General features: G+C 38.7%; 1 protein-coding gene and 1 pseudogene across 1 annotated transcript in view; one reads left to right on the forward strand and one right to left on the reverse strand.

Moving 5' to 3' along the window:
- BPTF (bromodomain PHD finger transcription factor) overlaps positions 1-13,552 on the reverse strand; it is a 98,610-nt gene extending 85,058 nt beyond the window's left edge. The window contains exons 1-2 of the mRNA XM_014532611.1: positions 13,447-13,552; positions 7,417-8,239 (exon numbers count right to left, since the gene is read on the reverse strand). Coding sequence (XP_014388097.1) covers positions 7,417-8,239; positions 13,447-13,552 — 929 coding nt within the window. The remainder of the gene's footprint in view (positions 1-7,416; positions 8,240-13,446) is intronic.
- Positions 13,553-19,018: 5,466 nt separating this feature from the next.
- LOC106724604 lies at positions 19,019-21,431 on the forward strand (annotated as a pseudogene).
- The last annotated feature ends 6,180 nt before the right edge of the window (positions 21,432-27,611 follow it).

Consider the following 27,611-nt stretch of genomic DNA (forward strand, 5'->3'; position numbering starts at 1 on the left):
CAGAATTTTAACCAGAAATATTTAAACTCTGCACATGGCAGGTACAAAGCAGATCCACTTTACAATATAATTTAGAAGCATTTCCATCAAAATGATGAAATGGTCTGCTAAATTTTGGTCTTTGAAGGAATCATCCCAATAGAGCAATAATGTCTCATCACTCTTAAGATAAAACTCAAACTAGAGAGAAGAGGAGCAGCTAGCTACCTTTCCTGTTTAAATCTCTCAAGGTCCCATTCACTTATAACAGAGATAGAAACTTCAACAGGGATAGTCACTAACTAAAAACAGGCAAATTAATGTTAGGACCAGACTTAGAAAAACATATATGATGGTATTTCTTCTCATTCAAAAGAAATTCAGGAGTGCATGTGAGGTACTTGATGAGAAGGAGTCCAACTTTGCTGTGTACTCAAAGGCAAATTCGTGAAGTTGAAAGAACTGGGCTTTGAGAGATCTGGCTTTAAATGCGCTCAGTCACGTAGGAAATATGTGAACATGGATAAGAACAACCTCTCTGAGCCTCTGAGGCATTTTTTTTTACTATACAGTACCTGTTTCAAGGCTACTGTAACAATCAAAAATATGATAATAAGGCTTCCATCGTAGTGCCTGGACACATTATTAGTGATCAATAAATATAAAATATTATTACTATTAAGGTAGTAAATAAAAAAATTTAGCAGAATTTCAGGACTGAATCATTAAGGCATTCTGAAGAAAGGAAGGATATAGTAAATCATGGATAAATAGAAAGCTACCAAAATTATAAAAACAAAAATTAATTTTAAATGAGAAATTTTAAAAAGATTAATAAACGGTTCCTTTACGTATCTAGCTTTGATTTTTCAAATCAGCATCTGCTGGCATATGAGGTTAGTATATTTATGTTGGAAACTTTTTACAATTCCTGAAGATCATTTTTTAAATCTGCTCTAAATTTCACTCCATAATGGGAATTTCTGCTATTTATGACTGAGCAATGACTATAGTCTTATTCTAATTTACAATGTTAAAGATGTCAGAGTTCTCTAATCAAAAATATTAATAAACAGCTTTCAAACAGCAATACCAAATCAAAAATCCAATTAAGTGATAATATCAAACCAGAAAATACTTAGTGAGCTTTGAGCATAAGTTATATCACTGCCTGATTCTTTATTTTCTAAAATATCAATCTTAAGGATTTGCCCTGTGATAAAGATGGTAAATTCTTTCCATAATTTTTGCTTTTCTCTCTTTATTCAGAAATATCAACACATTTCAGTAGAAACAAAAAAAAATTTACACAAAAATGTTTTGGGGCCCAGTTGGTGAGGCTCAGTGGTTGAGCGTTGACCTTTATACCCGAGGTCTCCTGTCAGGGTACATGCCTGTGTTGCAGGCTCAATCGCCAGCAGGGGAGCATGCAGGAGGTAGCCAATCAACTTTGATGTCTCTCTCTCATCGATGTTTCTATCTCTCTCCCTCTTCCTAAAAAATCAATAAAAACATATAAGTATGTTTTTGGGGTAGAAAATACAATTTGCTAGCATAAGATATCAATATTGAAATGAAATAGTATGGAGCCCTGACCAGATAGCACAGTTGGTTAGAACATCATCCCCGATATGCCAAGGTTCCAGGTTCCATTCCTAGTCAGGGCACATATAAGAATCAACCAGTAAATGCATAAATAAGTGTAACAACAAGTCAATGTTTCTCTCTCTCCCCCTTCCTCTCTCTAAACATCAAACAATAAATTTTAAAAACTTTTAAATGAAATGCTATGAAAATAAGTTTAATTAAATGGAGATTCTGTCCATTTTTTTTCAAGCAACTCAGAGACTATTGAAAGGGTCCCTAACTGCTGACTGGCTTAGTCCATGCTGGCATCTGCAGAATTTCCATTTGAACAAAGAACACTTACTTGTAATTTTAATCTTCATCTTAGCATCGAACTCACTACTTCATATGGTAGTCTGTTTTAAACTGGAATTGCTCTTTTAGAAAGGTTCTCTTTATAATGAGTTGATGCAAACCTAATGTATCCAATTAGTCCTGGTTCTGCCTGCTAGAAATTAAGTGAAATAAACCTAATACGTCCTCCATACACAGTCTTTCAAATCTTTTACAACATCTATAATTTTACCTTTTTTTTTCCTTTTCAGGCCAAATATGCTTCAATATTTAAATCATTCCTCAAATACCATGTTTTCCAGTCTTCATTACCCTAATATTCTTCCCCTAAATGTACAGTTTGTCAATATCCCTCTAAAAATGTGGCACACAAGAACTATTTTTTTATTCTGCTCATCAAGGGTGACACTTAACATTGACAATATTTTCCTTTTTTAAAAAGTATATTTTTATTGATTTCAGAAAGGAAGGGAGAGGGAGAGAGAGAGAGAAACATCAATGATGAGAGAGAATCACTGATTGGCTGCCTCTTGCACAGCCCCTACTGAGGATTGAACCTGCTACCTGGGCATGTGCCCTCAACAAGAAAACTTGTATTAATACTTATGTACAGCATGTAAATGTGACTAGGTACATAAATATTAAAACAAGTTTTCTTTGAAAGCAATAGCAGTTATTAATTCTGTTTTGCTGCTTTATGCTTTTAAAGAATTTGTCCCTCTAACATGTAGCTTCAAGAAGAAAAAATATTGTCAGTGTTAAGTATCATCTTTGATGAGCAGAATAAAAACAATAGTTCTTGTGTGCCACATTAAGTGACAACAGCAGCTTTTCTATATAAATATACATTGTTTTGTATGTATATTTGATTTTGGGGTTAAAATGTGGATTTTACAGTTCTGTCCCTACAATGTTCTTTGTATAAGCCCAACTGACTTGGCTTCCCTACAGGCACCAATCAGTACAAAGAGCTCACTGGATGGCAGGAAAGGATGGCTGGGATGAAAACCTTTGCCAAAAAATTATATTTATAAGCAAACATACATATGTCTACATTATAAAGTTTATTTGTTTTTCTTTTACTCTGGCAAGATAAGAGGTTAATGACTAACATTAAGTTTTAGTTTCCTTTCTAAACAAACCCACAGAAACTAAGAGATTCACGTCCACTTGAAACCTTAGAATGTGACCTTATTTGGAAATAGGGTCTTGGAAGACATAATTAGCTAAGGATCTCTGGACTTAATGTAAGCCCTAAATCCAATGCCTGGTGTCCTTATAAGCAAAGCTGTGTAGGTTAAAAAGTATAATTTAGTTTATTTGGCAAATTAAAAAATACAGAGTTTTTAAATGCTGTGTTCAAGGTAATTTTCATAATGGAGAATGACAGGAAAGGGTCATTTCCCTAATTTTGCTCTTACTATTTTACTGAAAGTCCCAATTTCAGAGCAAATGATTGACAGGATGAAAGCAATAATTAAGAAAACTGGCTCTCCCAATCTCTACATTGTTTACCCAACATCTTGGTTCCTCAGGTAGACTAAAAAGAACCTTTCTTTTATTTTATGCTTCACTAACCTATACCAATAAAAAACGTATTTTTAAATGAATGTTAAACAATTAAAAGCAATAATGGAAAAACTATTTTTACAAACTACTAGCAATATAATTAAAACTTGTTCACTGCCCCAGACTTTGTTTTAGACATGCCTCCCCCCCCCCCCCCATTAGACACGATTCATCATCATTTTCAACTTCTGGGCTTCCAGGGAGTGGATACACCAAATCTCCACATACTGTGATCTGAGCAGTATACTAGTACATATACGGCTTTAAAACTTTCACCAGGAGTACACATACAATCTACCACAAGAGGGCACTTAAACTGAAATTGTTTTAATTTAACTTTAAAAAGATGTAAAATCTTTCAGATTGGCCCAAGTTATTGACAAGTAAGTTAATTATCACTAACAATAACATTTAAAGTTTCGTATTTGACTTTACAAAGAAAACAGTCAAAATATCAAAGCATGAAAAAAGATACCTTATTTGTCCGAAATCTTCAAGTTTTGTGTATTTTATTATGCATTTAAAAAAGCAATTTGAGTAATTATGATTTAACCTTTCAAAGCAAATGCATTTAAATAAACAGTTTCATTGCCAAACATATAACTTATGTTTTAATCTAACTTTAAGAATTTCAATTTAGAAAAATACATTTCATTAATAATGTAGCACAAATCCATGCATAGGTGCTTCAAAGATAACGTCTTAAGTCCTCTGACTCATGTAATTTCAATAGTTTGCACTTATTTACCTACATTCAAAAAAGTTCTCGCCCTAACCGGTTTGGCTCAGTGGATTGAGCGTCGGCCTGCGGAATGAAGGGTCCCAGGTTCGATTCCGGTCAAGGGCATGTACCTTGGTTTCGGGCACATCCCCAGTGGGGGGTGTGCAGGAGGCAGCTGATCGATGTTTCTCTCTCATCGATGTTTCTAGCTCTCTATCCCTCTCCCTTCCTCTCTGTAAAAAATCAATAAAATATATATATTAAAAAAGTTCTCTCCTGCTTGCCTGAGTGTTGGCTTTATATACTGATACAGATTTATCAGGAAACAAAATATTTTTGAAATGTCACTTAAGTTATTTTATATTTTCTAAAAATGCCTTTGTCTCAAAATTTTAAAGATCTCAGAAATACCCATCCCATGTATTAGCAAAAACTATTATACTATCTCCTCCCCGCCCCTGGCCACCCCCAGTTATAAGCATTGATTTTAATAGCTAAATCAATGTGAGTTGCAGACTTCTCAAGACGATGGCTTGGAAACTATGCTACAGTATAAAATTTGTTATTGAAAATATTTTTATAAACAGTTTCTGAAAAATAATTCCAGCCCTGGCAAGGTAACTCAGTTAGAAAAGCATCGCTCTGCTACACCAAGGTTTCAGGTTCAATCCCCAGTCAGGGCACATACTAGCAACAACAAACCAATCTTTCTCTTTCTCTCTCTCCCTAAAATCAATTTTTAAAAATATTCCAGCTCCTACTTTCTAACAGTCAAGTCCTAGGGCAAGTTACTTAACTTTTCTGAGCTTTAGTCCCTTCATCTACAAAATGCAGACAAGCCTGGCTGGTGTGGTACAGTGGTTTGAGCATCAACCCATGAACCAAGAGATCATAGGTTAGATTCCCAGTCAGGGCACATGCTCAGGTTGTGGGCTCATCCCCAGTAGGGGGCATGCAGGAAGCAGCCAATTGATGTTTCTATCTTCCTCTCCCTTCCTCTCTCTAAAAAAATAATAAAAACATACTTATTTTTAAAATGCAGACAAAAATAGTACCTACATTATTGGGTTCTTATGAGAATTAATGAAAAAATGTATATAAAATGCTTATAACACTGTCAGGCACACAATAAATGCTACTAGCTACACCTTGGTCTAAACCAGTGGTTCTCAACCTTCCTAATGCCGCGACCCTTTAATACATACAGTTCCTCATGTTGTGGTGACCCCCAACTATAAAATTATTTTCGTTGCTACTTCATAACTGTAATTTTGCTACTGTTATGAATCGTAATGTAAATATCTGATATGCAGGATGTATTTAGGCGACCTCTGTGAAAGGGTCGTTCGACCCCCAAAAGGGTCACGACCCACAGGTTGAGAACCGCTGGTCTAAACCCTAAAACCAAGGCCTAGACCACTGATTATTGCATAATAAGCCTTACAGATGTCATGCTCCAAGTAGAAAATACCTCTCTGGGCCATCTGACAAGCTCAAGAGGAATTAAAGATAGCGACATTAAACAGTAAAGCTCAAAATTGATAAAGCCTACCAACTTGCTCAGAACTTCCAATCATTGATATAATCCAAAGTGTTAATCAGGGACAAAAAATTAAGGATTAATAAACATCAGAGGATGGAAGAGACCAAAACAAATATCAAGAAGAAGCATCTTAGCCTTGACTGTATGGGACGATGCTCTAACCAACGATGTTAGAGCATCGTCCCATACACCAAAAGGTTGCAGTTCAATCCCTGGTCCTGGAACATACAGGAGGCAACTGATCAATGTTGTTCTCTCACATCAATGCTTCCCTCTCTCTCTTCCTCTCCTTTCCTTTCTTTCTAAAATCATCAAAAACATTTAAAAAAACACTCACACAAAAAAACCTTTAGAAGCTGAGCCCTGGCCGGTGTGGCTCAGTTGGTTGGGTGTCATCCTGTGTACTAAAAGGCTGCTGGTTCGATTCCCGGTCAGGGCACATGCCCAGGTTGCGGGCTCAATCCCTGGTAGGAGGTGTGAAGAAGGCAGCCGATAGATGTTTCACTCTCACATCGATGTTTCTCTCTTTCCTTCTCCCTTCCTTTCTCTCTAAAAATCAATTTTAAAAATATCTTCCAAAAAAAACTTTAGAACCTGAAAATATGAAGTAGCCCATTCCCTCTGACCAAATTTCCACAGGTTGTCCAAAACCAAGTCCACACTACAACCTTGCCCAACACCAGGATTTCCCAGACTGCCTCCTGACCTGCTTGAAAGAGCCTCTTGAAAACCCTCAGGAAAGCAGAAGCCAGGAATACACCATGAGTCTAGTCTGCTGGGCCTATCTTCTGGGAGACTGCAGCCATTAATGGACTAATAGCAAAACTGATCTTTCCTTAGACTGCTGGTTTGTTCTTGCTGCTTCACATATATAGACAAAGTAAAACTAAAAAAAAATTCAAGAAAATCCTAACACCACAGTGAGAATGGGCTGTAGGGAATATAATCCGGGAAAGGCCCATAGTAGCAATCTGTTTAGTAACCTATTTCCTATCCTAGGCATTGAAAACAATTAGATATTTTGCTATTTTTAATACTTTTCTTTCTTTACAACTTTAAAAACTGTTTTTATTTTGTTTTGTTTAATCCTCACCTGAGGAGTAAGGATTTTCCCCCCATTAATTTTTAGAGAGAGTGGAAGGGAAGGGGGAAAAGGAGAGAGACAGAGTTGGGAGAAACATCTATATGAGATATATACATGGATTGGTTACCTTTCACACTGGGGGCGGGGATCAAACCTGCAACCCAGGTGGGTGCCCTTGACTGGAATGGAACCCTCGACCATCCAGTGCTGCACAGGCCAACACTCTAACCATTGGGCCAGCCAAGGCTAAAAACTATTTTAATGTGCATATTTCTTCAAGTCAAAAATTATTTAACTATACAACTGATTATTAAATCAGGAAGATTTAGAATACATCAGCAGCACAGTTCTGCCACATCATGAAGGCTTAATTTTAAATACATACAAAAATCAAGACCAGACAATAGGGCAGGGAAGACATGGGGAGGGGGCAAGAGTGGGGTGAAGGGGGTCAATGGGGGGTAAAAAAAAAAGGAGACATCTATAATACTTTCAATAATAAAGATAATTTCCTTTTTTAAATGAAAGGATCAAATATTATTAAAAGAAGTTATTATCATTACTAACCTGAAAAAAAAAATCAAGGCCAGATTTACTTACATTATGAGTCTTCGGTTTAAGAACCAGTATTTCCTCCGACTTCTGTCATATCCAATAGGTTCATGTCGAATATATGGTTTGTTTTTTTGGATTTCAGCAACACAGTCAGTCACTCCAGGCACCTTATGTGCTACACAGACTTCACACTGCCATTCATCCTCTGGCACCTCCTCAAGAGGTGGTTTCACACATTCCAAATGGTATACTGCTGAACATGTCTCACAGCAAAGCAAATCCCCAAGTTTGTGACAAACCCTACAATGGTCATCATACTGAATCACCCCTTCAGACATCAATTCCTCACGAGCAATATTTGTGGTAAGAAACTGATCAACTAAGAACTGCAGAACTTTGATTTTGTTCTCTACTGGTCCATAAGGATAGTCCTCTGCTTCTTGGTAAGGAAGCACATGATGGTACTCCTTATCACTCTCACAGTACACCCGCAGCACCTCCGGCCACGTCATTCCATCTATGAAATAGAGCGTGGAATTAACGCTATCTTTCAGATCAGCAGGTCCAAAGGTAGTATTGGAAGTGTCTTCTTCACGCAAAACTGCTTTCAAAAGCACAACGTGCATCTCCGCCATAAGTGTACACTGCTCTTGACTCACTAAAGCTGCACAGAAGTCCTCAAAGCGAAAAGGAGATAACCTTAAAACAGTGCCAAAGTTCCGCAGTACCTCATAAATGGCAATAACGTTCATTATATGCTCATTAGGCACCATTAAATCCTCAGAGGACTTGGGGAATTCAAGGGGTGGGATGTCTTTTTCTTCCAATATTGGAGAACGAGGCCGATGTACTCTTGGTTTTCGCCTACCTGTAAATAAAGAAAAGCTATTAATTACAAATCAATATACCATTTCTACAAACTAAGGGTTTTCCAATTTTTCCTGTTTGGATATATACCTCAAAAATTATATAAGTACACTTTTATTTTTCTAATAACTATCAAGTTAAAATAACACCAAGAAGCAATGATTTAGGTCTAATTTTTAAATCTATAGAAAATCTAAATTCTGAAACTAGATCATTTTTTTATACCATATCCAAGCATAAACTAAAATGGATTAAAGACCTAAATGTAAGAACTGGAACCATAAAACTGAATGAAAATATAGACAATAAACTCTCTGACTTTGGTCTTACTAATATTTTTTCTGCTATAGCTACCTAGGAAAGGGAAATAAAAGGAAAAATAAACAAATGGGACTACATCAAATTAAAAAAGTTTCGCATAGCAAAGGAAACCATCAACAAAATGAAAAGACAACCTAACAATTGGGAGAACATATTTGTCAATGATACATCTGATAAGGAGTCAATATCTAAAATTCATAAAGAACTCATACAACTTTACACCAAAAACCAATCTAGTTAAAAAATGGGCAGATGGGCCCTTGTCATGTAGAGTGTGTTCCCTGATTGGGGAACGAACCTGCAACTTTGGCATATCAGGGAACACACAAGAACCAATGAATGCATAAACAAGTGGAACAATCAACCCTTGTTTCTTTCTCTCTCTTGCCCTTCTTTTCTCACTAAAATCAATTTAAAACAACAAAAAAAATTTTAATGGACAGAGGACATTAATAGACACTTCTCCAAAGAGAACATACAAATGCCCAATAGACATATAAAAAGATGCTCAACATCATTATTCATCGGAGAAATGAAAATTAAAACTACCATGAGATGCCGAAACCGGTTTGGCTCAGTGGATAGAGGGCCGGCCTGCGGACTGAAAGGTCCCAGGTTCGATTCCGGTCAAGGGCATGTACCTTGGTTGCGGGCATATCCTCAGTGGGACGTGTGCAGGAGGCAGCTGATCGATGTTTCTCTCTCATCGATGTTTCTAACTCTCTATCTCTCTCCCTTCCTCTCTGTAAAAAATTAGTAAAATATATTAAAAAAATAAATAAATAAAAATAAAACTACCATGAGAGCCTGGCTGGTATAGCTCAGTAGTTGAGTGTTGACCTATGAACCAGGAGATCATGGTTCTATTCCCGATCAGGGCACATGCCCGGGTTGCGGGCTCGATCCCCAGTGTGGGGCATGCAGGAGGCAGCCTATCAATGATTTTCTCTTATCATTGATGTTTCTATCTCTCCCTCTCCCTTGCTCTCTGAAAATCAATAAAAATATATTTTAGAAAAGGAAAACCACCATGAGATATCACCTCACACCTGTCAGAAAGGCTATCATCAATAAAAAAGTGTTGGCGAAGATATGGAAAAAGGGAACCCTTGTTCATTGTTAGTGGGAATGCAAATTGGTGCAGCCACATTGGAAAACAATATGAACATTCCTAAAAAAAATTAAAAATAGAACTATCCTTCTGATCAGGTGGCTCAGTTGCTTGGAGCATCATCCCATACACTAAAAGATTGCAAGTTTGATCTCCGGTCAGGGCACATACAAGAATCAACCAATGAATGCACAAACAAGTGAAACAACAAATAGATGTCTCTCTCTCCCTCTCTCAAAGTCAATACATAAAAATTTAAAAAGAAAAAAAAAAGCAAATTAGAAACAAAAAAGAAAAAGGGGCAATGATAAAGTATACATATCTAAGAGGTCATATAAGAATCTTTTTAAAGTAGTTGCTTCTGGGGAGGAGAAATGGACAGAAAAAGACAGACTAATTTTTTTCACCTTTTTATGTTTTTTAACATCACATACATGCATTTTTATTATAATATTAAAAAAAATATTGGTCGCCCTGGGTTCAGTTAGTTAGAGCATTGTCCTGTACCAGAAAGGTTGTAGGTTCAATCCCTGGTGTAGGTTCGATATCTCTCTCTCTCTCTCTCTCTCTCTCTCTCTCTTTCTTCCTTCTTCTCTCTCTAAAAATGGGTGAAGATTTATATATATATAAAGTTAATATCTAAATCAATAAAATGATGCTTACTAATAGTTACTGATAGTCATGTAGGAATACAAATATAAGGTCATTATACCAAATTCAAAGGTTCAGGCTTATAGAATTGAGCACAGATTATCCTATATAATAAAAGAATAATATGCAAATCGACCGAATGGCAGAATGACCGGTCGCTGTGACAGGCCAGGCTGAGGGACACCCCCACACACACACCAGTGCACGAATTTTGTGCATCAGGCCTCTTGTAGTATATAAAGAGAAAATTCAAAAATAAACAACGTAAGCCCCTCAACTGTCAATCATTAGTATTAGCAAGTCAAGTCATTTCAACCATTCATGAAAATGTATTTATGCCACTGAGGATTTTGCCATTTTCAATACTGATCAAATTTAGGGTTAGAGTTAGGTTAGCATTAATATCTAGTAAAGTACATTAATTTTTCTGTATTTTATAAAAAGGATTAACATCAATATCACTAATTATCAGGAAAAGACAAAGTAAAACCACACTGAGATACTGTTTCATACTCATACTAGTAGATAGACAAAAATTTAAAAGTTCAACCAAACAATCTTGGGGGAAATGTAGGACAACAGAAATGCCAGTGGGACTGTAAACTAGTACCACCACTTCATAGAGCAATTCAGTAATAGGTTATGGTTGTGTATATATATATAACCCTGAGAGAGCAGTCTGCAAACATTTTACCCATGATCCAAAGTAAATACATTTTACATCTCAATCCAGTACACACATATCCCAAAACAGAAATTGTACAAAACTAGTTTTTCTATATGTCATACTATCTTCTATCCTATTCTAATACCTTCTCATATTCTCTTTCTACTTTAAAAATGTGCAGCCCACAATTTGAATAACATTTCTCTAGAGAAGCTTTCATCATATAGACGAAACATTCGATATTGTTTATAAAAGCAGTCACCATGGCCAGTGTGGCTCAGTTGGTTGGAGTGTCCCCCCATGCACCAAAAGATGACAGGTTCGATTCCTGGTCTGGGCACATAACCAAGTTTCCATTTCCCAGGTCGGGGCATGTGGAAGGCAACCGATCAATGCTTCTCTCTCTCTCTCACATTGATATTTCTCTCTCTTTCTCTTTCCTTTCCTCTCTCTGAATTCAATATAAAATACAAAATTATAAATAAATAAATTCATTAATTAAAAGCAAACAGTCAATCAAGCTGAAAATAATCAAATGTACAACAGGGCAATGGTTAAATTGTGGAACATTCATTTGACAGAATTCTAAAAAGCAATCTTGACTAATTAAGGCTACATATGTCAGCATGGATCAATCTTAAAAATACTATGAAACACTGCCCTAGCTGGTTTGGCTTAGTGGATAGAGCATCGGCCTGCAAACTGAAGGATCCCAGGTTCGATTCCGGTCAAGGGCACATGCCTGGGTTGCTGGCTCGATCCCCAGTTGGGGGCATGCACAAGGCAGCTAATCAATGATTCTCTCCCATCACTGATGTTTCTATCTCTCTCTCCCCTCCTCTCTGAAATAAGTAAAAATATTTTTTTAAAAAACCACCATGAAACAAACCAAAAAATTTCTACACAACTATCAACAATTCAAAGCCATGCAAAATAGGCTTATCTGTTGCTTATGGATGAGTAGACTAGTAGTTAATACCACCACTAGAATATACAGTGGGGCCTTGACTTACGAGTGTCCCGACTAACGAGTTTTTCAAGATACGAGCCGTCTCTCGGCAGATTTTTTGCTTTGAGTTGCGAGCTAAAATTCGGGTTACGAGCCAGCTTCAGATACCCCACTGCTAGTTGGCGCAGCGAACGTCACAGTGAACGCCACAACATCAGCCCAGCATCACGTGTCTCACTCGTTCACTTTTTGATGTGACATATGAGTAATTTGAGTTACGAGCTCCGTCATGGAACGAATTAAACTCGTAAGTCAAGGCCCCACTGTAATCTCCTTAAAGGCAGGTAGTTTTGTCTATGTTGTTTTTTGCTGTGAATAAATGGCTGGTACATAGTAAGATATATTTATTCAAAGAAATAGTAGTTTTGAAGTGCTAGCCCATGCAATTTGCACAAGAAAATGATGTATTTTATTTGAAGACTAGTGGCCCGGTGCACGGATTCATGCACATTGAAAGGAAGCAGGGCTGTGCGTCCTCCTCTCTGGTCCTGGGGTGCATCACCCGAGAACCGCCACTGCTAAGTCACCGCAGCTCAACAGTAAACCAGATTTGGGGCAACAGTGCCCTAGCAACAGCATAACCTAAGGCCAAAGGTGGAACTGCGTGGCCCTGCGAGGAATCAGATTCCCTCCTCTCTGGTTCCGGGGTGCGTCACCCAAGAACCACCGCTGTCAAGTCACTGCAGCGCAGCAGCTCCTGCGTTGAGCATCTGCCCCCTGGTGGTCAGTGTGCATCATATGTACAGGCCGGTCAGCCGGTCACTTAGCCTTTTATATATATATAGATGTTCGAAATGTGTTTTTACTTCTCACTATATAAGCAGACAGACAACTATAGTGAAAACTCCTAGGACAGTGGTCCTCAAGTGTTGTACATCAGAATCACCTTGAGAGTGGATTGTGATTAAAATAGCTTCTGACTCAATAGGTCTAGGACAGAATCTCAGAATTTGCAATTCTAACAGCTCCTAGGTGATGCTAATTTTGCTGGTTGAGGCCCACACTTTGAGAACCACTGCCCTAGAGATTAGAAAAGTTATCTCTCTAAAATCCAGATGAATAAAAATTCACATACATCAGAAGACATTCACTAATTCCAGTCCAGCTGGTGTGGCTCAGTGGTTGAACATCAACCTATGAACCACAAGGTCATGGTTCAATTCCCAGTCAGGGCACATGCCCAGGTTGCAGGCTTGATCCCCAGTGGGGGGCATGCAGGAGGCAGCCAATCAATGATTCTCTCTCATCACTGACGTTTCTATCTCTCTCTCCCTCTCCCTTCCTCTCTGAGATCACTATCTCTCTCTATATAAAAGCCTAAGTGACCGGTCGACTGTCGACCGGTCACTATGACACACACTGACAACCACGGGGCAGACTCTCAATGCAGGAGCTGCCTCCTGGTGGTCAGTGCGCTCCCACAGTGGGAGCGCCGCTCAGCGAGCTTACTGAGCGGCAGTGGCAGCAGGCGCAGCGTGGCTAGGATGAGCGGGAGCTGCGCGGTGCCCGGCCCAGGCTCAGGCTCAGGCTCCTCCCCAGCCGCCTGCCGCTTCATGCGCGACTATATCCCTTGGGGGAGGTTGGGATTGCCGGTTTCGGCCTGATCCCCGTAGGCCACCCCGGTCAAAACTGGCAATCCAACATCCCCCAAGGGGTCCTGGATTGCAAGAGGGCGCAGGCCAAGCTAAGGGATCACACTGGTGCACAAATCCATGCACTGCACCTCTAGAGAGAGAGTGAGTGTGTGTGTGTGTGTGTGTGTGTGTGTGTGTGTGTGTGTGTATATAAAAGAAGACATTCACTAATTCCAGAAGTTACCTTCAAACCTTACTATTTAACATGTGATTGGCATTACCTAGTATGCATGAGAGAAATTCAGAATCTCTGGTCCTACCCCAGGCCTACTAAATTAGGATCCAGAGTTTCTCAAAATTTTCAGTTGATTCATATGCTCATTAAAGTTGGAGAAGCTGCCTTAAATAATCCATCCTAAAACTGGAGGTGCAGCAAAAGCACATGGTAAGCTGTTAAAAAGTGTCAAATTTACAGAGTCCTATGTGAAGCTCAGTACAGTATTTTTATCTTTCTTCTTAGATAATTCTCCTATGCAGCCAAGTTTGAAAACTAGTACTTCACAGAAATTGGATATCCTACTACCAAGCAGAAAGTAAGACTTTTGTGGAAACTCAAGCAACAGAACTAAGGTTGCCTCGTGAGGCATGATCAGAACAGAACTGATATGAAAGGAAGGTGTAAATAATCCAAACACAATAACTAAAAGAGGCTGTCAGAAGACTGGATTAAAAAAATAACAACAAGGAACCATCTGAAAATATGACATAAATGAAAAGTAAAAAGGTGGGAAAAGTTATACCAAACTAATAGTATTCCCCAAAAAAGCTGAATTAGCTACATTATTATTAATAGATTTTTAAAAGCAATGAATATTACCAGGGGTAAAGAAGATCATTTCATAATGATACAGGGGCCAAATATCCAAGACAAAACCATAAACAAACAACCATAATGTTTATACACCTAGTAACAAAGCCACAAAATACATGAAGCATAACCATACAGAACTTCCAGGAGATTGACAACAACACTCCTCTCTTAGTAATCAATAGAACAAGTAGACAGAAAATCAGCAAGGTTATAGAAGATCTTAACAACACTATCAACAAATTTGATCTAACTGACACTTATGGAACACTACCCAACAGCAGCAGAATACACCTTTCTTCCAAATACACATGGGCAATGTTTTGGGCCATAAAACAATCTCAAATGATTTTTTTTAAAATTAGTCATACCTGTTATGTTATCTGACCATAATGGAATTAAATTAAAAACCAGTAACAGAAAAATATCTGGGAAATGCCCCAAATGTTTGAAAATTAAACAGTATACTTTGAAACAATCCATGGATCAAAGATTAAGTCACAATAGGAATTGGAAAATATTGTGAATTTAATGAAAATACAACAAATCAAAAATTGTGGGATGCAGCTTATAAAGTGCATAGAGGGACACTTATAGCACTAAATGCCTACATTAGAAAAGGAAAGTCTTGCCCAGCCGGCATGGCTCAGTGGTTGAGCGTTGACCTATGAACCAGGAAGGCATGGTTCGATTCCCAGTCAGGGGCACATGCCTGGGTTGTGGGCTGATTCCCAGTGTAGGAGGCAGCCAATCTGATTCTCTCTCATCACTGATGTTTCTATCTCTCTCCCTCCCTTCGTCCCTCCCTCCGTCCCTCCCTTCCTCCCTCCCTCCCTCTCCCTTCCTCTCAGAAATCAATAAAAATATATTTCTTTTTTTTTAAAAAAAAGTCTCAAGTAAATGATTGTAAGGTAAGTTTCTACTTTCAGAAACCAAAATAAGAGCAAATTAAACCTGAAACAAGCAGGAGGGAAACAATCAAGAGTAGAACAAACGTTTACAAGTGGTTAGTATACTTTGGTGTTCCTGTGTTCATTGCCACACATCCACCTATTTAAAAGAGTAGAACAAAAGTCAATGAAATACAAAAGTATACACAAAAATCAATACTAGCACACCCAAAGGCTGCTTCTCTTAATAGATCAATTAAATGGATTAACAATGGAAGACAAATTTCAGTATCAGGAATGAGACAGATAACATTACTATAGACTTTACAGATATTAAAAGGATAAGAAAATATTATGAACACTTTTATATTGATAAATTGAGCTCACATGAAAGAAACTAATTTCTTGAAAGACATGAATAATCAAAGTCCATTCAAACTGTACAGCCTCAGAAACAGACTCATAGATACAGAGAACAGACTGAGAGCTGTCAGAGAGGAGAGGAGTTGGGGGGCTAGGTGAAAGGATTAAGCAAAAATATTTAAAAACTCACAGACATGGACAATAGTATAGTGATTACCAAAGAGAAAAGAGGGTGGGGGGAGATAGAAGAGGGTAAATGGGAATAAATGGTGATGGAAAGAGACTTGACCTAGGGTGGTAAACACACAATGCAATATACTGATGATGTGTTATAGAAATGTACAACTGAAACTTATGTAATTTTATTAACCAATGTCACCACAATAAATGTTTAAGAAAGAATGAAAAAAGTATAGCCTTCTATGTATTAAAGAAATTAACTTCCTAGTTAAAAATCTTCCAACAAAAAGAACTCCAAGCCCAGATGACATCATTGGAATATTCTACCAAACTTTTAAAGAAACAATTACAATTCTATACAATCTCTTGCAGAAAACAAAAAAAAAGAGGCAATACTTTCTGACTCATTTTGAGGCTAGCATTACTCTGATACTGAACTCAGATAAGACATTTCAAGAAAACTACAGACAAAACTCCCCAAAAACACAGACATAAAAATCCTCAAAAACACCATGCATGAGAATTCAGCAAGATATAAAAACTATAACACATCACAAACAAGTAGAGTTTAACTCCTGGAATTAGGCTAGTTCAACATTCAAAAAATCACTCAATAGCCCGGCCAGCGTGGCACAGTGGTTGAGCGTCCACCCAGGAACCATGAGGTAGCCGGTTCTATTCCTGGTCAGGGCACATGCCTGGGTTGTGGCCTCAATCCCCAGTGTGGGGCATGCAGGAGGCAGCCAATCAACGATGTTCCTGTCTCATCGATGTTCCTATCTCTCTCTAACACTTCTGAAAGTCTAGTAAGAACTTTACATTTTAAAAAACATACACTTTTATTGATTTTAGAGAGGAAGGGAGAGGAAGAGAAAGAAACATCAATGATGAGAGAAAATCATTGATTGGCTGCCTCCTGCACACCCCCTCCTGGAGCTCTAGGCCGCAATCCGGGCATGTGCCCTGAAGGGTATGGATCAGTGATCTCCTGGTTCATAGAATCCCCGCTCAACCACTGAGCCACACCGGTTGGGCCAGAAATGTTATTTTAAAAATGCAAAGCCCAAAAAGAAAATAAATAAATATGCAAAGCTTTTTGCCCTAGCCAGTTTGGCTTAGTGGATAGAGCGTCGGCCTACAGACTGAAGGGTCCCAGGTTGGATTCTGGCCAAGGGCACATGCCTGGGTTGCAGGCTTGATCCCCAGTAGGGGGGCGTGCAGGAGGCAGCCAATTGATGATTCTCTCTCATCACTGATGTTTCTATCTCTCTCTCCCTCTCCCTTCCTCTCTAAAATCAATAAAAAATATATTTTAAAAAATAAGTAAATAAATAAGATAAAAATGCAAAGCTTTTACCCTAACCTAATTATCCAAGCCACAGATTAATGAATGTCAAGAGCTCAGAAGGGGATTGGCAAACTATGGCCAGCCACTGCCTATTTTTGTAAATAAAGTTTTATTTGAACACAACCATGCTCATTTGTTTATTATTCTCTACAGCTGCTTTCATGCTACAATAGCAGAATTGAGTAGCTGCAGCAAAGACAGTCTGGCCCCCAAAGCCTAAGATATTTACTATATGGCACTTTAAGAGAAAGTTTGTCAATCTCCTACCCATTAGATTATCTAGTTCAGCCTATATTTTACAGATAGGTAAATTGAGGCCCACAAAGGAATGACTTCTGTAAGGTCAAACTCAAGCTAAGAAACAATGATGAAAACCATTCTTACCTAGCCAGAAAAGTCTCAAAACACACATCTACCCCCGCCCAGTTTGAGAATGAACCTCAGACTCTCATACCACAAGTGAGTACATTTACCAATAAACTGATGAGGAAAGAACTTTGGGCCTAATTCATATCCAAGAATACCTGCTAAAGGTCTGAGATAAACTTCGGTAGATTCTAGAAAAAGTTAATTTGAAAGCCACATAAACTCAGATTAGGGAAGATTTTAAAACAAGTAAATGATGGTTCAGCCTAAAATAACTGCCAATTCATTTAATTGCCTTTTAAATGTAACCCAATAATCCCACTCCTAGAATCTACCCTATGGAAACACCAGTCTGGGCAACCTAAGATAGATCTATCACATTTACAATAGCACCATTTGTAAAAGCAAAGAGGAACTAAAGTTTCAATAGGGCTACTTTTCAAGGCAAATCTGAAATTCTTAAAAAGAGCCACATCAAGGGATATGATATCACTGTAAAACTTCAGAATATTGGAGACCATGAAAAGCTTAAACGCTTTTAGAAAGGAAAAACAAAACAGGTTAGACATGATGGAAATACTGGTAATCAGAATGGCCCTAGACTTCTCAACAGCAACACTAGATGCTAGAACACAATAAAGCAAATATTCCAAGTAAAACTGATTTTTTTATTTAGGATCCTATACCAAGTCAAACGATTAATCTAGTATTAGGGTTGAAAAGGGCATTTTCAGACACGTAATAAAAAATAAGGGGTAGGGATATTTCTCATGCATCCATCTTAGGAAGCAATTAGAGCTTGTACTGAAAAAAGGAAGTAAACCAAGAAAGATGTAGGACCTAACAAACAGAACCAACATGGGAAAGCAGCAAAAACCTACAGAGCAACAAGCAACAGTTCAGGTGAGAGCAGAAATGCTGAAGGCTGCAGAAGAGAGATCAATAAGGAAAATATGGAATTGCTACATTGGAGAGTTTGGAAAATAGGAAATGGTAAGATATTTTATCTATTTATTTATTTTAATCCTCACCCGAGGATATGTTATTATTGCTTTTTAGAGAGAGAGGGAGAGAGAAAGAAACATCAATCAGTTGCCTCACACACACCCCCAATGGGGGGGGGGGGGGGGGAATCCACCTACAACCTAGGTATGTGCCCTAACCAAGAATCAAATTGGCAAACCTTTGGTGCACCAAACGACGCTGCAACCAGGACAGGAAATGATAAGATATTTTAAAGTAAGGGATAGTACCCTAGGCTAAGTACATAGAACACTAAGCAGTTAAAAAAAGGGGGGGGGGGGCAATAATTCCAGGAAAACAATTACAAGGAAAGTAATAGCCATAGTGCATTATTTGATTCAAGTGTAAATAACATTTAATAGCCACAATAGTGTAATCAATCCCTCATAACTTACTCTGACCACGAATCATGCTATATAACTATAATGAGAGCATAGAAGAAAGTAAGGGTAATTTACCAGGGCTAAATGCTCATTTACTATATAAAAGTCAAGAGAGAAATGTCTAAAACTGATAAATCAAATATAAGCATATCATTTTAAAATAGTGATAATTATCAGAAAAATAAAAACCAGCTACAAGAATTGAAAACCATTGCCAAAAAAAAAGCAAAGAAAAAAAGAGATAAAAAGAAAAAAAAAGAGAAGAAAACCATTGCCTCTGGAAAGGTAGGAAGAGGTACATCGAAGAACCACTTTTGTTCACTGTGAGTCTTTAATACTATTTTATCAATGTTTATGTACTACTTTGATAAAGATATAATGATATGGGAAAACCCTGCTTTATAACAAATAAAAGAAATCAGTTTTTTTAAAAGATATTTTATTGATTTTTTTTACAGAGAGGAAGGGAGAGGGATAGAGAGCTAGAAACATCGATGAGAGAGAAACATCGATCAGCTGCCTCCTGCACACCCCCTACCAGGGATGTGCCCGAAACCAACGTACATGCCCTTGACCGGAATCGAACCTGGGACCCTTCAGTCCGCAGGCCAACGCTCTATCCACTGAGCCAAACCGGTCAGGGCAGAAATCAGTTTAATATGATCCTAGTTACCTTTATTTCTTTTTTCTCTTTTTTTAAATATGTAGATAAAAACATGGCATAAAAATGGAATTTTAAAAATACATAAAAACATGTACCATGGTTATCTTTGGTTGGTAGGATTACAGATGATTTTCATTTTCATCTGTTATCATGTGTATTTTCCCAAAAGAGCAAACCCACACTATTTTTATGATTTTTCATTGTAATTTTAAATAACAACTTGAGAATAGATGAGAACTCAGGGGAATGAGGGAGACAGTTAAGAGGGCTATGGGCTGGTTTGAAAACCTGGAAAACTGGTGTTTAAGGAACAGGCAGAAAAAGAGGACATAGAGGAAAAACGAAAGAGCTAGAAGTATCAGGAGTGCTTTCTCCAACCATTGTAAATAATTGAAGTAAATGTATTATTTATGATAGTTCTGGAATAAATCAGATGTTCGATAAACTAAATTTTTTAAATGGAGAAGTTAAACATTTAATATTTCTTAAGTTGTTTTAATGTACATTTTTACTTAAATATTTTTTACCTTATCAGGTGACAGCTTTCAATAGAATAAAATAATACCTTCAACAGACTATAAGTAAGGTCTCTATATCATCAAAGAATCTCCATCTTCAGCTCAGGAAGAAATCAACAGGTAACAATAGCTAATATTTACTGAACCAGGCATTTCATATGCATTAACCCATTTAACCATCACAACACCTTGAATAAGTACTCTATCTCCATTTTATAAATAAGGAAAGTGAGGCACAAAGAGTTGAGCAAATTGCCCATCATCACAGACCCCAGATTCAAACCTATGAAACCTGGATTCAGATTCTTCACTCTTTAAATCTCCATGCTACCTGCTTTGGTCTCTAAATTTTTTTTTTACATTCATAAAATACATGTCTAGAATCCTCAGCTTCTCATCCATCATGATAATCTAAAATTTTGTGTTTGGCTTACATAAGTCCGTGCCTCTAATGCCTGGCACAAGTCCTCACATTGACTGTGAAAATCAACTCCACTCACACTGGTCCTTCTCTGACAGAACCTTCTGGAATTAATTCTTCAAGCTGGCCTAAGGCAATCCAGCTCTTTCATTTTAAGAGAACTTTGTTTCTTTGTTGTTTTTAAATCCTCACCTGAGGACATTTTCCCACTGATTCTTAGAGAGTGAAGGGGAAGGAGGAGGAGGGGAGAGAGAGAGAGAAATACGGATGTGAGAGAGATATATCGACCGGTTGCCTCCTGCAACCAAGGTACGTGCCTTCGATAGGGAATGGAACCCACGACCACTGGGCAAAACCAGCCAGGGCAAGAACTTTAAGACTATAGTACCAAAGAGCCTTTCCAAAGAACCGACAAGATGGCGGAAGTGGAGAAAAGAAAGCGAACCTCGGACTGCGCCCATCTTGAACAGCTGCTGGACGAGCTATGAGCATCGGGATGCAACTGCACAGCGCCCCGCAGCGGGTGGCGGCTGACCCCGGGTCTGCAAAGGAAGCAGCACTTTGCTGCGGAAGCCAAGCGCCTGCGCAAGGAGGAGGTGCCGCCCACGGAGAAGCCCAAAGTGATGAAGCCACACATTCGGGACATGATCACCCTGACTGAGATGGTTGGTGGCACTGTGGGCATTTACAACGGCAAGACTTTCAACCAGGTGGAAAGCAACCGAGATGATTGATGGGCCACTACCTGGGCAATTCTCCATCACCTACAAGCAAGTGAAGCACTGCCAGCCAGCACCAGGGCCACCCACTCCTCTATTGTCATCCCCCTCACGTAGCCAAGAAGGGCACAGACATATCTTATATTAAAAAAAAAGAAAGAAAGAAAAAACTGCCCTGACTGGTTTGGCTCAGTGGATAGAGTGTCGGCCTGCGGACCAAAGGGTCCCGGGTTCGATTCCGGTCAAGGGCATGTACCTTGGTTGCGGGCACATCCCCAGTGGGGGGTGTGCAGGAGGCAGCTGATCGATGTTTCTTGCTCATCGATGTTTCTAACTCTCTATCCCTCTCCCTTCCTCTCTGTGAAAAAATCAATAAAATATATTTTAAAAAAAGAAAGAAAAAACTATTGTAACAAACAAAATGAGTCTGCTTAAGATGATTCTATTAAAACTGCATTTGTAATGGTCCAGCTGTTCCATTCCTAGGATATACCCAAAATGAAAACATATTGTACAGCCAAAAATCTATACACGAATTATTTGCAGCAGCATTATTCATAATAGACAAAAAGTCAAAACATGAACTGGTGAATATAGGACTGGTATATGCTATAACATGTACGAACCTTGAAAACAATATGCTAAGTGAAAGAAGCCATACATTATATGTCTCCATTTATATAAAATGTCCAGAAGAGACATATCAGCAGAGAATGAAAGTAGTGGTTGCCAAGGTATGGAGAGGGAGAAGGATAGGATAGGGAGTGACTGCTATGGTATGGAACCCCACCCCAGTGGGGGGGCGTGCAGGAGGCAGCCCATCAGTGATTCTCATCATTAATGTTTCTATCTTTCTCTCCCTCTCCTTTCCTCTGAAATTAATAAAGATATACTAAAATCATTGATCAGCTGCCTCCTGCATGCCCCACACTGGGGATTGAGCCCTGACCGGGAATCAAACCTTGATCTCCTGGCTCATGTCGACACTCAACCACTGCACAACACCGGCCATGCCATTTTCTTTCTTTTAATTCTCATGTTGAACTTCTTCAGGTACTTATACCCGAAAACAAATCTCATTAATTTCCCTTTTTTTTTAAATTTCAGAGAAGAAGGGCAATGGAGAGAGATAGAAACATCAATGATGAGAATCATTGATTGGCTGCCTCCTGCACTCCCCTTACTGCGAATCAAGCATACAACCGGGGCATGTGCCCTTGACTGGAATTGAACCCAGGACCCCCTTCAGTCCTAAGGCTCTATCCACTGAGCCAAACCAGCTAGGGTTCATTAATTTCCCTTATAAAGTTGAATTCCTATGGCTACTTACTGAAAGCAGTACCATTCTTATAGAGGCATATTTGATGCATTCCTCTCTCTGTCTACACTTGTGATGTTGTTGAGGCATGGAGAACTCTGAAGCACTTCCTGAATTGATCTTCCATCCAGGGCTACAAAAACCCATCCAGATCCCCATCAGCTATATCTCATTCTCTTCTAATCTATCCTGCAGAACAGAATCTATGCTAAACTTTCTAACATCCCACGGAAATCATTTCCCACTTGTTTTTAGGTCTTCCGATTGATCCCCAATACCTGCAAATAAAATAGATTTGAAATAGATTGGTGGGGAGGTGCTCCAGAAACTATCTCCTCCAGTTTCATACTTCTGCATGGTACTGATGGAAATATAACATATCCCCTGAGTGTTCCAGGAGTGAAAAATGACTGAGGACTACTGATCTAACCCAATCCTTACCCTACAGATAAGGAAGGAAAAATACAAATGCTCCAGTATGGTTGTGTAGGTCCTGCCCAACACGGAGCTTTACAGTTTATTTCCTATTCACACATACAAGCTCTTACTAAACCAGGTTACTTAAGACTGCCCACATTTTAAAATCAGTGGCTTAGTTCATGCTGCTCCTTCCCTCCACCTGTCCATCCTCACTGTCCACATGCTCATCCAGGAAGCATACATCCCACAACAACTCCACCAGTAGGGTATGATCTCAACCTCCTTTAAACTTCCACTACCCTTTGTACCTCACTTGTAGCAATCAGAAATTACAAATATACTGAAAAGATATTTGGTTGACAGTGATGGAAATAAATACTGCCAAACTAGTAACAAACTCTGCTTTTCAGATATAAATCTACAGTTCATTCATGGCATCTATACCACTCATTTCCACTGTCATACCCCTTAGAGGACGTAACTCCCAGAGTAACACCAGAGCTTTCGCTTTCTGTAACCATCAGAAGTTCCTAATTTCAAATTCCAGCTAAGAAATCTTCAGAAGCCCCATACAAGTTAAATGCAAGAACTAGTCTAGTTCAACTATGACTTAAATTTTTTAAATTAGCAAATGCTAGATTTGAAGGTTCTGTCAGAACTTTTCCAAATGCCTATTCAAAATAGGTTTTCTATACAATCCTTCAAGGTATTGGCAGAGTATGTCATAGAACCTATAGGCTAGCTCTGGCCAGTGTGGCTCAGTTGGTTGAATGTTGTACTGTGCACCCAAAGGTTGATTGTTCAATTCCCAGTTAGGGCACATGTCCAGGTTTCAGGTTCAGTCCTGGTCAGTGCTTATGGGAGGCAACCAATCGATGTTCCTCTCTCACACTGATGTCTCTCTCTCTCTCTCTCTCTCTCTCCCCCCCTTCCTCTCTGAAATCAATAAAAATATACTTTTTAAAAATTAAAAAAATAAAAGTCTTATTTACTTTTTTTTCTCTAGGTTAAGCAAAACTAGATGATTTCAATTTTGTATTACCAAATTTTCATGTGAGTACCTTACATACCCATTTAATTTTTTTCTTCATAAAAGGAAAACATTTAATCTTCAGTTAATAAACTCTTTTAAATCTATGATTTTAGAAAATTAAGCTAGTAACGTCAACCAGTGTCTTTGCACCATCCAGTTATACTACCTACAATGTACTTAATAGATGAATAAGTTATTTCTTATACTAGAAATTTATTACTTAAGTCAACATTCTAGTTTACAAAATTAATCTAAATTACCAATAAAATATATACCTCTTTTAGCCTTGACAGTGCAGCAGGATTCAAATAATATTTCTTTTTTTTTTTAAATATATTTTATTGATTTTTTACAGAGAGGAAGGGAGAGAAATAGAGAGTTAGAAACATTGATGAGAGAGAAACATCGATCAGCTGCCTCCTGCACATCTCCTACTGGGGATGTGCCCGCAACCAAGGTACATGCCCTTGACCGGAATCGAACCTGGGACCCTTCAGTCCGCAGGCCGACGCTCTATCCACTGAGCCAAACCGGTTTCGGCCAAATAATATTTCTTTAGGTGCTTCTGAAATATTTTAAACCAACACTAGAATATTTTTACTTCCAAAGCATATACTCATATACACATTTATCTAACAACCATCTTTCCAGCCTTTATCGTCTGTAAGTACAGACAAAAATAAAAAACACTCTATCTACAAAGAAAAATTAGGAATTACTTTATTATAAAATGCTCCTAGAAGTCTTAATTGTGTTTATTTTTAAAAAACAACTGTAATGTTAGACTTGTGTGCATGGAAATAATTAAGGTACATCATAATTGTAGTTTAAAAGTTGTACATGATAAGACATATTTTGTTTTTACTGTATGTTTTTACTGAATGATCTATTCCCCATCCTAAGGCACGCATGAATAAAATTAGGTTAAATGCAAAAATAAAAACCACACACACACAAAAAACTAATAAAACTAGTGCTTACCCCAAACAACTCACTGTCATGCACTATTACTTTCTAGACAAGGGACATAGTCTAAAAGTTTAGAACACAATATATATTATTCCTTTTACCATAATCTTGAGAAATAATGTGTTTCAAAAGTAAAACATCCAGCAAGTTAACACCCATCCAATAAAGAAAGGAAAATGCCTGGCAAGCAAAACACACTAACTCTGCTACTAAAAACATTCATTGGTCACTTGGGTATTAACATCTAATTAGACCAGTTTTTAGTTTTCCAAATCTAAAATATTTAAGAGTTATGGCACTCAGTGAAGAATTATCAAAACTTCATCTATTACAAGTTCTCACCAATCTTTGATGAGCACCTGCTACTGCTATATTCAAGACACTTTGCTAGGAAATGCAAAGGATGTAAGATTAATATAAGGATATATAATCCTTAAATTCATATAAAGATAGGACAAGTATACACAATGTAGGCTGTCATATAAGTACATAAATATACAAGTTTTAGTCACATCAGTATTGTAATCACTTTTTTTGTCCCCCAAGCCCCTGGCTCAGGGCCTGGCATAATAAATGCTCAATAAATGTTATAAGGGGGGAAAAAGGAAACACCCAACCACAGATTATAATTTAACTCAGCATACACACAGCTATCAATCCTAAGTATTATTTGCTAGGCTTTCTAAGAGAAGCTAAGGATAGCTGAACTGCCCTGCCAAAACGCCCTGGGATAATGTAATTCAGTCTCCAACTGTCTTTCAAATGTGGGCTCTTTCTTAAAGTAAAAACTATAACTATAGAAGATGTATTAAAATCAAATTGGCATGAAATGAAAACTGGCATAGTCCCCTCTACATGCAATAAATACTTGGCACTTGATTCATTCCCTTCATTCTCCATCCAGCAAGCCTCCCCGCCCCCCCACCCCCCCAAATTAAAATACAGGCAGATACGTTCTTTCTGTGAGGCAAAAGAAGTTACCTTTTTCATCTGCTGTTAGGAAAATCTAAATGGGATTACATCTGGCTTAATATTCACACTCCTCCAATAAGTATTAAAGTATGTATAAAAAATGGAAACATTTAAACTTATTTAACCACTTCTACTACCCTAGTCTCTTTTTAAAAAGCAAGTGATACAACTTTCTTAAGATCCAATTTCCTCATAAACTTTACTTTGTAAAAGCTCTTAAAACTGGATTCTAATTTAGTTAATACAGATTAACAAACATAAAGGACAAATCTTGTAGGCTGTTGCTACAAGTGATGCTTTTTTCACAATCTAGTAAGATGCAACTCCATATTTAATACAAAGCAGCAATTGTGTGCTTTAAAAAAAAATGTATCTAAGCACCAACCTAGAGAAACTTTCTGTGAGAAATTTGGAGTCACCATGAAGAAATGCATTACAGATCCAGCAGGACTTTCGTCCTTCGAAATGGGATAAAAAGAAAAAGCCGTTTTCTAATAAACCCCCCTATCCTCTTGCTGTGTGACTTAGAAGTTGGTCCAAGGGTTCATCTTCAGCACTTAAGCCTGCTACACGTTCTCCCGCAACAGGTGACACGAAACGGCATTTCTCGGGCAAAGCACCAGGATCAAACCGGCAAGACGCCTGTTCCTGCGATGTCTTACTACTTTTATTTTGGAACTTACCAAAATGGCTTTGAATCGGATGAATTACCACGTTTGTTTTGGGTTCTGTGTGGTTTTCTGCTTTGCTTTTTAATCAGCCTTTCACGAGCAACTGGGGCACGAGCCCATTCGCACCCAAGAATAAAAACAAACCCAGGACCCGAGAAGGCTCCCCTGCAAACCCGGACTGACCCGTTTCCTCGACACGGATTTTAAAACCGGACCAAGGCTCCGGGTGGGGAGAGGAGCCTGGGGCGAGCGCCACAACCTGTCTCAAGCCTCGATTCCCTTTTAAGGAACAAGCTATAAGTCAACACCTAAAAGAAGCCCCGTTCGAAATGCGGAGAGGTCTGCAAAAACAAGAGCCTCCTTTCATTCCAAAGCCACCAAACCCACACCAGGGGAGGAAAATAAGTGCAACGGACACGCGTGAGCCAAAGTTTCTGTCCTGCCCCACCGAGACGCTGCACCGGCACCAACGGGGAAGAGGAAAACCAGGGGGTGGGGGGCCGAGAAAGAGAGCGAGCGAGCGAGCGAGCGAGCGTGTGGCCTGCAAACTGCAACAATGCAATCTCCATTTTGAACAATGAGCCTCTTTCCTCCGGTAAATCTAGTTGTGTTGTGTGTGGTGGTGGTGTTGTTTTGTCACTGGATGCAGCGGCGCATTTCCCCTCCGCCGGGGCGAGGCGGGGGTGGGGGAGCCCCGATGGCTCCTGAAGCTGCTCTCCGTGCAGTAGCTGGCGTCGTCGTCATCGTCTTCCATCTCCTCCGGGTAATCGGAGTCATCGTCGTCCTCTTCCATCTCGTCTTCCTCGTCGCCCTCCGAGTCCTGGGTCTCCTCGGCGTCGCCGTCCTCCTCCTCGGAGACCATGTCCTCCTCCTCCTCGCTCTCGTGGTCATCGTACACCACTTTGTTGACGGCC

This window comes from Myotis brandtii, unplaced genomic scaffold (assembly GCF_000412655.1).
Source record: "Myotis brandtii unplaced genomic scaffold, ASM41265v1 scaffold120, whole genome shotgun sequence".
Classification (NCBI taxonomy): domain Eukaryota; kingdom Metazoa; phylum Chordata; class Mammalia; order Chiroptera; family Vespertilionidae; genus Myotis; species Myotis brandtii.